General features: G+C 34.5%; 2 protein-coding genes across 2 annotated transcripts in view; both read right to left on the bottom strand.

The window, feature by feature from the left end:
• Positions 1–1615, bottom strand: part of LOC106108203 — a 38481-nt gene extending 36866 nt beyond the window's left edge. Inside the window, exon 1 of the mRNA XM_013289302.1 lies at positions 1321–1615. The gene's annotated coding sequence lies outside the window, so the exon portion shown is untranslated. The remainder of the gene's footprint in view (positions 1–1320) is intronic.
• A 1118-nt stretch (positions 1616–2733) lies between these two features.
• Positions 2734–11899, bottom strand: part of LOC106108288 (E3 ubiquitin-protein ligase MYLIP) — a 29258-nt gene continuing 20092 nt past the window's right edge. Inside the window, exons 2-6 of the mRNA XM_013289415.1 lie at positions 9226–9986; positions 7515–7731; positions 5521–5688; positions 4232–4371; positions 2734–3496 (exon numbers count right to left, since the gene is read on the bottom strand). Of these exons, the coding sequence (XP_013144869.1) occupies positions 3397–3496; positions 4232–4371; positions 5521–5688; positions 7515–7731; positions 9226–9986 (1386 nt within the window). The 3' untranslated portion in view covers positions 2734–3396. The remainder of the gene's footprint in view (positions 3497–4231; positions 4372–5520; positions 5689–7514; positions 7732–9225; positions 9987–11899) is intronic.

Below are 11899 nucleotides of genomic sequence, written 5' to 3'. Positions count from 1 at the left end.
GAATATGTTTCCTACCATAGAAACTTCTTATGACCGTTAAATAGTTATATGGCAACTTGTAACAAGTAATGTATTCCTGAAATAATTTGGCTGTAAATCATGTATCTCACACAGGTCAAGATTCAAACCATGTGTAAAGAATTAAACTAAAACATATAGAATGAAGATCTCTTTGTTTTAAAACATACCTTTTCTTTATTGTTTATGTAAGGATCTGAATACATTTTAAAAATGAAATTTTCCATTGTTTTAAATCATTCATTTCTCTAACATACATATTCTTATCTTTATTCCTTCTTTACACCTTGCTATGCATCTTACAATGCAATGCATGCATATGACCACATGCATTATTGTAAAATGAATACTTGCTAAGTTATAACTCTTTTGGTGATAACAAGATCTGTTAAGTGGGAAGGGAATTAAATTCTACAACAGAAGACATGTTCTTTAATATTACTAGCATTGAATACTGGATAAAGTAACAAAGGGATGTAGAGAAAGTACACTAACCCATTAACTTGAATAGAGCTGACTGTATAAACATTTTTATTTTCACATACCAACCACAGTATTCTCAACACAATGGAATTATGAAACATGTCTCAATGCTGTCATAACAATAAAAACCTTTCTTTATAAAAATAATGTGATTTCACTCAAACAATTGTATGTGAAAATGTTATATGCAAAGATAAATAACTGCATACTATGTTTTTGGGTAAATTTCCATTGGAAAAGTTTATTATCACAATGGAATGAGGTTAACATGAAACATTTATTGTCAAATGACTGCCCCCATTTTAATATAATTTTATGGCCTTGTCCTACTTAACTAATTCAAATGCGCCTTTTATCTGCATTTCCAAATTAATTACATAATTTTAACATTGTGTAAATTTTGAACAGGTACTTGCAACACTGATTGATGTTTATCCATAAACAAGCATTGTGAGTGTTTTATAATCCGCTGAACGTCTTCTATTTTATTTTTTGTTTGCCACAAAAGGCATTTTTATTATAAAACATGACTACAAAATACAAATCCGCAAAGACATACGGGACTGGATAATGTAACTTAGAAAACTTCGATGTTCAGTAAAAAAATTGTGTGATTAATGATTTTTAAGGTAAAGACAGCGAGTGAATCGAACAGCTGCTACGAGGCCCGAACGGCCCGGTACCGAACCGGCGCCTCGTTTCGCCACGCTACACCAAACTCCCCATATAGTCAAATAGGTTAACACGACTTACAAATCAGTTTTAGCTCGTCACATACTCTACTTCTTCATAAATACGAATCTAAAAATTTGTACTCACATGAAATGACCGGTATCATCCAACAACAAGCATCATATCAGCCCAGATAGGGCTGTCACTGCATAAATAATAATCACAACTCAACACAGAACATTTTAAATGACTTCTAACGCAATATTGCACATATAGATTTATAACCATCGAAAACTCATAACAGATTGCACGTAAACACTTACACTTCAGCCACGTAATATTTACAAAGTTATTATCACAGTATAAACTAAATATCACCGAACTAACGAATATCACTTTACAACTCGTCCTTGCATTCACATAAATTGGCAGCCATCTTGGGCTCGTGCGAATTAGTGAAAATATTGCCATTATAACTCGTTCTCCCCATATTATGGCTCAGAGTTTTAAAAGGTAACCAAAACATTAGCTGAATGAATAATAAAATTCACCAAATAACTAATAACATAAACGGAGAAGGAATTCAGTCCTGTTCTCCTTTTAAACAGTTAAAATATTTACTTTCAAATGTGCTAAATGAACATTAAAAGTTACTTAATTCAAATTGTATTGAAAGATAAAATAACATTAAATCCGTAATTATTTCCTTTGTTAGCTATTGAAAATATGAAATTGTATACTGAAAACTCATTTAACAAAATCTTATAACGTGTCATTTTTATATTTTTAGAGTGGCAACATACTAGTCTTGTCATAGACAATAAATATATTTTTTGATTTTCAAAATGACAAGACATTTCTGTCTATGTAATATGTCAAACAGACACAATCAAGAAAGGAGTAAAAAAATTAATAAAAGCGATAATTTTTTGTGCTGTAATTCTATATGCTATGATAGTATTATTTTTTTTCAATTAAATGTTTAAATCAGAGTTAGAGAGTTTAATACTTTACGGTAATGGCAAGACAGATGTCAATGCTGCCAATATAATCGCAAAAAAAAAGTTGACGCGCCTTACGAAAAGAAGCAATACTGCATGTTTTTTTTATTGAATAACACTTTGTTTAGATCTTGTTATTTAAATTATTAGGGCACAAACAATCTCAGAATTCCTAATGTTCTATCTTTGTAAATTTCCATCGAGTTATTTAGCAAATACAATACACAAATATTTACTGTGAATTACTTATTGACGGAGTACTTCAAATTTAATAGTCAGAAGAACTATTGTTTTATAACTGTCCAACATTTTTTTTACTTATAAGTCATATTTTTAAACTAAAACTTTGTAGTAAAGCCTAACTAAGATGTAAATGTCATGGCTGTGACGCTGGAATCGCCATCATTACATCACTTTCATGATCAAAGGGATTTTTTCAAATTTTTCCGCAACAGTCGAGGGATTTTATATCCCTGGTCTTCTTACCTTCTTACCTTACTAATTCTTATTATACAGTCAAACAAGATTAATCATGTTTTGGTGTAAATAAAACAACACATTCATAGTTTATTATGTTTATTTTTTCTTAAAGAACTTATAGACCATGGGTCTTACAATTAAAATTAGTTCTAACGTAAAAGTTAGCGTTATCCAAAATATACAATATCTTTAATAATATTAAAATGCACATTTCATTTATCTTACAAAGATTTTTTATTTTTGGTTTTCAGATTTTTAATAATCATGTTTGTTAAGTGGCACAAAAGCCATTTGTTAGTGTTAACAAAATCATATAAAAATTAACGCCTTCTAAAACGAAGGAAGAAATTCTTATTTAATTAACTTAGATTTATTGATTTTTTACTCTAAGATAAGTACCAATATATTTGTTGTTAAATATTGGAATGGCCCTGGCAACACTCCATTGGACAAAAAGTAAAAAAATGCAAAAACGAAGTCAACATTTTTGACTAGACAAACAATCACACACACATTTTACGAGTTTCACTGGTCACTTACGGAGTCAATTTAATTCTCCCACTCATTTAATTGTTCTAACTTAAATGAATGCGTTCTTAATACCATAGACACAATTTCAACGTCAAACTGTCAACTTTGACAGCTGTCACGCGAGCTCAATGGCGGGGCGTTGTATCCAAAAACGATATTTCGTATTCGTTTTGCCGTTTCATAGTCGAGTCTTCGATTTGAGATATATCTATCATTTTATTATAACTCCGGGACTTTTCTGATATTCAACCGGCAGGAATATGTGCATTAACTTCTCTATTTCGCAGCGACACAGCGGGCAACGATCGCATCTGTGAATGGAAGATTTTTATTATTAAAAATGTAATAAAGCGTTAAAATATTGTCTTTTATTATTAACTAGCTGTACCCGTGCGGTTTCGCTTGATTTATAAAACGTAGATGAATGTTTGAGAGTAGTCCCAGTGGTAGAGAAGGTAAGGAGTAAAAGGTTAGCATGGGGGCATGTTATGAAGGAAGGATGAATCGCATAACAAGGAGAACGTTAGTTATGAGTGTGGTACACCGGTAGAGGGAGACATAGAAAGAGATGGATTGTGTGAAAGGTGACATGATGAAGGTAGTGATGACTGAGATGACGTATGATAGAGTTTTTTGGAGGACAAAAACCTGTTGCACCCCTTGTAGGATAAAGTAGGGGAGATGATAATGTAGGGGCTGTTCCCATGCGACTTTATCCGCATAAAATTATAAAAATTTCATTTTATTGTCCACATTTGTCAAATTATCAATTGTGTCAAAATGACATGACATGATGTCATACCATGGCAACCTTGCTTCCTTGATGTTAGCAATAACTTATGGTCTATTTCCCACATTAGGGTTTTTATCCAAAATATTTACCCTCTAAGTTTAATATCGATAAAATATATATCCTAAAGCGTGACGCAAGTGTAGGGCTTTTTTAAAAAGAAATATTCAAAAATATGCTGTAATTGCAGACATCTTAGGCAACAAAGAAGTGTGTGTTTACACTTTATATTAGTATAGAAGTCCAGATATATTACCTTGGTGCGCAGTTCTGGCAACACACAACGTGTCTGCAAGGCAGCAGTAGCGTGTCAATGGCGGCGTCCATGCACACGCGACACGCCAGCGCCTCGCCCGCGTTGCCGCTGCTGCTGCTGCGAGAGCGCGGCCGGGCGTCCTAAACACAAATGTTTATTATTCTTACTATTATTCCATATATCTTTATTTCTTATTCTCTATATAATACATTTTACAAGAATATAAAAATAAAATAAAATACATTATATAAAAAATAGAGCACGACCGGCTGCGGAATCCGATGACTCAAGCAACCAGTGGTCAGGGCTGCAGAGACAGGAACCTTCTCACTAGTCGTGCGGTTTCTAAAATAACCGCCTTTTGAATCGGGCCCTTAATCCAACTGTCTAGCGAGAGCTTCTTGAGGTGTTGGTCGAAGCTTTTCGCTATCAGCCCGTGTACCGAAACGACTATCGGAATAATGGTAATCGATTTCATACGCCACATGGCGGTAATCTCGTGAGCCAAATCCAAATATTTTAATAGTTTTTCATTTTCGGCTTTCACGAGATTCTCGTCATGTGGGATAGTGACATCGACTAACATTACACAACTCTTACTATTATTAATGCGAAAGTTTAGATGGATGTTTGTTAGAGTTTGTAGCCTAAACTTGTGAACGAATTTTGATTAAATATGGTATAGATGTAGAGGATTGTCTGTAAAAACACATAGGCTATTGTTTTTTTTATAATTCTAAGCGGAAGGAGTCGCGGGCGAAAGCTAGTATATTAATAAGTACATAGGTGTAGTAAACGTTGGAAGTGACATAATCGTCAAAAACTAATTACATATAAGATTTCGCTCGCGACTCCGGCCGAATGGAATTTAAAAAAAAAAACAAAATTATAGCCTATGTATTCTTCCAGATTTCGTCTAGATCAACAAACTTCCAAACATTCGCATTTATAATATTACTAAGATATCTTATTAATCTTATTTCCTTATCATACTAATATTATAAATGCGAAAGTTTAGATGGATGTTTGTTACAGTTTGTAGCTAAACTGCTAAATGGATCTCGAAGAAGTCAAGATGTAGAGGATAGTGTGGAAGAAAACATGGACTACTTAAGTTTTTTAATTCCACGCGGGCATTATGTACAAATGAATGAAACATTGGACTTGTCCAATTTATAAGCTTAATATATTATTCTAATTATTTTCACCACAATACTGTTTTAAAGAAAAATTGCTCTTAAAACCAACCATAAAATCAATCTTCTGATAGCCGCATTATAACTGCTTACCTCATATTGACTGCCGGATCTACGTCTCGTGCGTGGTTCATGTGCGTATGCGTGCGTGTGCGCGGCGCGGCGAGCGCGGTCGTGTACCTCGCGACACGTGCGTCTAATATCGAATACGTAACGACGGCCCAGTGTTGACGAATCGTTGAATATAGACGCTATTGTGCCCTGGAAAATATCCTTAGTTATAGACAGTTTCAAATGGGACATTTTTAACAAGAAAATATTCCTATTGCCTTTTCTGACTCAACTATCTAACTGTTTAGTCTCGCTATGATTCTTATAAGCCTGCACTGCAAGAGGTGCACTACTCGTATTTATGCAACTAAACAGTTGAATTGAATACAAAACAATCGACAATCGCACCACAGTTGTGCGATAGTTTAGTCAAAAGTGTCCGTTTTAATATATTATTGATATATGATTGGCATTGATGTATTCTAATTGGTTTCTAAATGTGGAGGTCTCTAGGGTATAGGGAAGACCCTCTAGAGGTGAAAATAAAATAATTATATAAATCAATCAAAAATACTAAGGTTCCTATTATACCTAAAGACTTTTTTTTATAACATAAGGTGGCAAACGAGCAAGCGGCTACCTGAAACCGCCAAAATGGCGAAGCTACTGCCCATAGACATCCGGAATTGCAGATGCGTTGCCTACCCTTATACGACGGAGGAGGACACGCACATAAAGATGATATTTTCCCTTCCTATGCATCTCCTCCGCCGTCAAATCCGCTTCCTCTTCCCAACCTCTTCTTATAAGAAAAGGGTGATAAAGAGAAAGGTACTTAAATTAAGACTGAATTAAGGACTGAAGATATTCCAAAAATACTTGTCAGTTTTTTTTATTAGTGTATTATTTTATTGATTAAAAATATACACCTTGTTCATTCCCCCCTCTTCATGGCAATGTTACATTTAACATAACACAATTTAATTTCTGGCCTTATTTTACCTTAATTTCGTAGTAAATGTCGAATTTAAAATAAAAACACCACATACACTTAGCTATTTACAAATTTTATTCGTATTCGAATGACCGCTGGAGAGGACAAACAACTACGTATCGAAAACTGTCTTCGATAAATCGATTAATAAATCAGAGAACGTCTCTAAATACATATTTATGGAGACAAAATAAATAAAATCCAATCGTTATTGTTACATGTCACCTATCGTTTGTGAACTACAATTTACCAGTCCAGTCATGTACTTACTGGACATCAACAAAACTGTTATTTATTTGGAATTCTAGATAGTTTTGAAACTGTCCAAGTAACGTGTAATATTTATTTTTGACAAAAACATCAATTTACATATACTGTTTTAATAGACTAAATAAATAATGAGATTTTTTATCTAGGCAGAATTTGATTTTACTAATTTAACAACCAGTCGGTGACATGCGAAAAAACATAACGATAAACACACCTCCTTATGAATAAAAGATGAACCGGGCCACAAGAAGTCTAAAGTGCGCAGTCTTCGAGTATAATGTGTTTGTTCGTTTGCAAGTTTTGTTTTACACATATATTTTCAATTCAACGAAATACATTGAAATTAAAGATAATTAAATCATTACTCATACTTAGCGGTGGCTTATGGCAAATGTTTAAAAATAATTATGAGCCATAGACAAGATAAATTTAGAATTAATTCCTCTTTCGTAATTAAAATAATTTGGCAAAACGCCAAGTAATTCTGTAAAGTAACAAGTTTATGTAACCTATTGTTCTTATAAAAGCATAATAAACAAAGAAAATATTCCAAATTTTAACGACCCATGAATTCTGAGAAATAACAACTTTACATATGTTGGTAACGAAATTAATTTAGACAACTAAAATACTTTTGAATTAGGCAATTGTATTTGAAATGTAATTCCATTTGAATTTAAACATCTTTGTCTCTATTTTTGTCATAGAGTATGAAAGAGATGGGAACATTTGCAATAGTATGTCAAAGAATAACTATAGTCTATGGTCGTACCTTGAGATCCCTGATGAACTGCTCTGTGACGTCACTGCGTACTGTTTCGCAGCAGTAGAAGGCGTGTTTCTCTGTAACAGCACGGTATAACGCCGCCGCCTGCCCTGAGGTCGCCATCTTCACGTGTAAAGTCGCCTCATGACCCTCGCCCGTGACGTAAGTCATTTGGAACAGCCGACGTAATGGTTGTGCACGGTGGATTGACGTATATGGGATGCTGGAAAGAGATGAAAAGAGTTTTGTATATCTGCTTTTATGACAGTTTTTCTAAAGTATGCAAGCGAAACCCAATATAAAGAAACAATATGGTTAAATTATCCATAGTTGTTAGGAATCAAACGTTATATCTATACTATTATAATAAAGCGCAAACACACACTACTTCGTAGCGTAGGATGTCAGCAATCACAGCATATTTTTGAATAATTCTTCCTATAATAAAAACCCTTACACTTACGACACGCTTTAGGATATATATTTTCACGCTATTAAACTTAGGGGGTAAATAAATTAGAAAATCCTAATGTGGGAAAGGGACCATAAACTACAAGCTGCCAGCATTAAGAAAGCAAGGTTATTGGTAACGATAGTTTTTGACATTTGCAATTGAGAATTTGACAAATGTAAACCATAAAGTTTTTATAATTTCATGCGGATGAAGCCGCACGGCAACAGCTAGTTCTGAATAAGAATTATTTAGTACTAGCTTTCGACCGTAACTCCGTCCGCGCGAAATAAAGAAAAAACAAAAGCAAGTAGCCTATGTGTTCTTCCAGACTATCCTCTACTTCTATGCCAAATTTCATCGAGATCCGTTCAGCCGTTTAGGCTACAAACTCTAACAAACATCCATCCATCCATCCATAACGTTAGTAAGAAAAATAACATTCAATCTTGTAGTAATAGACAATCATCATCTCCCCTGCCTTATCCTACTCCCGTAGGGTCGGCGCACCGGGTTTTCGTCCTCCAAAGCACTCTATCATCCGTCATCTCAGTCATCACTCCCTTCTTGATCATGTCACCTTTCACGCAATACATCCATCTCTTTCTAGGTCTACATCTACCGGTGTACCTCCTCCACATTCATAACTATAGAATAGACAATCTAATTATTATTCTATTATACATGTAAACAATATAATTTATATATTTTTTAATTCTCTTTGTTCGAGTATTGAATTTATGTTTGAATTATAATGTTTGCTTTGTTCGTAACACGATTCTTTATCGTGTTTGTGAAGTCTGTTCTGGCAAAACTATATTTACGTATGATAAGATACCATTGTTTTTCGCATTTAAACTAGATTATGCGACCCGGATGAGTTTTAAAAATGTGGTGTCGGTTTAAATTGTAACAATAGTATTTTCTTTTATTTTTGTTAAATCTATGGAAATATCGTATCCAATATGGATTCAAATTCTTCGAGACAGTACTAAAAAGTACAAATACAATAAGCGAATTCAATAGATTAAAACTTGGTATGAAAAATATCAACACAATAGAAGTGAAACTTCCTTATATAACATTTGTGCGTTGAGTTTACCAACAAATTATATGCCCTTAATATACTTTGTTAATATTCTTAGGGCTAGTCAATGAATTCGTATTTCTATTTAAAACGGTATTTTAGTATTTCACACAATTACTTTGGATTTTAATAGCGTGATTGGTAACAAAAACAACGCCATCTATCGGCAAGAATCTTACCTTTGTTTTTCTACACCAATGTCCTGGTCGCCGTTGCAGGCGGGGCGGTACACGACAATGCCGTGTGGGCCGACGCCGACGCATGTACTCAGCCGACACCCGCAACCCCCCACATTCTGTCCCGAAGTCAAGCAACCGACCGTCCCTCCCCCGTCTATCTCCTGTTCATCCCTCGCTCTAGGCTCTTCTACTTGCTGTCTATGATACAGTAAGTGGCTGTAGAGGTTGTGAGCGTTGTTACTCTGAGTAACCGGCTTGCAGAAGAATAATTCTTCACCAAACGACTCGAGTTTCGATATCTCTTTCAGTAGTCTGTACTCCGCTTGGGATGCCCTCATGCCCGCTATCTCACAATGGTATTCTATAATCTTTTCCATATGATCTTCAGGTTTAACGCCTTGAGGTCCAATCTTGTCGCATTCTTCATAGATATGTGTGGGAGGCAGATCTACATCGCAATCGCCAGTTTCTGCTTGGGCTATATACGCGATTATACGTCGTGCGACTTCTTGATCAGCGACTACTAGTCTGCCTTCAATAAGGTCTAGTTTCGCGTGTAAAAAGTGTTGATGTCGCGTCGGTTCATTGATAAGGAGATGTGGTGGTACCCAGAACTTGACGCGAAGCTCTAGACGACCGCCGGGGATACGGTGAGGGTCTAGTGGGTTGCGCAAGTTCAGCCATCTTCCAGGACCTGAGCCATGGCATACGCGTAGTCCGAAGTAATCAGACTCGGCGCCGATTTCCAGTTTCTCGCATACCTGGAATAGAAATAATGGAGTGGTCAATAAAATATTTAATACATGTCAATATTACACGACATGTCAGATTTGCAATTGAATTTTTTGACAAATATGAACAATTAAATGAAACGAATTATTTATAATTATGTGCAGATGAAGTCGCATGGAAACAGCTAGTTAAAAAATAAAAAACAAACCAATGGTACTAGATTTATTCAAAAACATTCTTCTATTCCGTTTAATATTTACTACACTCGTAACATCAAATTACTAATCTAAAATGTATTATACTGCAGAGAAATAATTATATTATGTGTAATTTAACAGTTGTTGAGAAAGCGTTTCAATGTCTCACAATCTATCATTATGTATTTACAGATTTATTTCGTATCGCTATATTATAATTAGAAACTGGTTATAAATACTATTATAATGAAAAGTCGCGACGAATTAGGTTAGCAAATTTTTTAACACGGATATAAAATTATTGTATACTAAGCATACGTACCATGAAATAAAAAAAAAACATCTACTAGCTGTTGCTTGCTACTTTGCTCGAAAAATTAAATTAGCCTGTTACCCACAGATAAATTACCTTGTTAACGGTAAAAGATTTTTTTAAATCGGCCCAGTAGTTTTCTAGTTATTGCAATACATTCAAAGATATAAATCATTCCTCTTTAATTTATAAGTATAGATGAGAAATCTTGTATGTTTGGTTAAATGTTTATTAAAAGATATCTCTTAAAAGGTTGGACGGATCTTCGTGAATTTTTTCACAGATGTAGAACATCTGAAAGAACACAGAGTACTAAATATTTTTTTAATTCCGCACGGTCGAAGTCGCGTGTAAAACTAATGTATTAATGTACTTAAGAAATGTCACATTAATTATTTCAATAAATACGTTTCAATTAACAATGGAATTGGTCTTATCTTAAAGATGTTTGTGATAATAGTAATAACATTATTATAAAGGGGAAAACAAATGATGAATCCAACAATCACGTAAGGATTGTATGTTGAGATATATTTTCAAATAGTAAATTAGTTATAAGAAATTACTCGGTATTAGATTATTTAGTTTATTTAAGCAGAATAATTAAGAGACGGAGACGCATAGGAAGTGGAAATATCCTCTTTATGTGCGTCTCCGTCGATTAAGGGTAAGCAACGCATACGCAATTGTGCGGATGTTTATGTTTCATGTGGTCGGTTGCTCGTTTGGCACCTTATATTATAAAAACAAATGTACTTTCTATTATCCGATGGGACTGACGATTAACATGAGAGAGAGAAAGAGAGAGATATGATAATAATCTGGCGCCCCTTCCACCTTTGACTAAACTGTCGCACAACTATTTAGTCTCGCGTTGATTCCTATGAGCTTATGGAGGTGTACTACTCGATTTTTAGTTGTGCAAAATAGTTGAATTGTCTGCGAAACATTTGACAATCGTACAACAGTTGTCAAAGATGTGCCCGCTCTTATGTATGGTGTATGGTACCTAGTAGACATATAGTCAAGTTACTCTATCAAGTAGCAGCATATTCAGTTCTGTTTACTTAAATATAAACAAGTCCAGTACGACCTTGTAACCTTAGACGGGCATTGATATTTTATCTCTACGTTCGTAGTAAATATACTGCAATATGATATCGCACAACATTGTTGAACATGTTTATAATGCTATGCAAACTTTACAGCGGCTCGGAATTTTAACGATTTAAATTACGAAAATAACTCGGTATCTGAAGTTTCCATTTATTTTATCGTTACCTAGTTATTGGTGTTAATTTATTTTTTGTGACTGAATGGCTACTGTTTGCCTTGAAGAGGCATTTACAGATTGACCGGGCTTGAGGTGGCCGAGCGCAGATGGCGCTTAGCATAAACCTCGATTGGTGTTAAGTCCACCTAAGTTTCAATG

The sequence above is a fragment of the Papilio polytes genome, unplaced genomic scaffold (genome assembly GCF_000836215.1).
Source record: "Papilio polytes unplaced genomic scaffold, Ppol_1.0 DF821733.1, whole genome shotgun sequence".
NCBI classification, from domain to species: domain Eukaryota; kingdom Metazoa; phylum Arthropoda; class Insecta; order Lepidoptera; family Papilionidae; genus Papilio; species Papilio polytes.
This window is presented reverse-complemented; position numbering and strand designations above follow the sequence as displayed.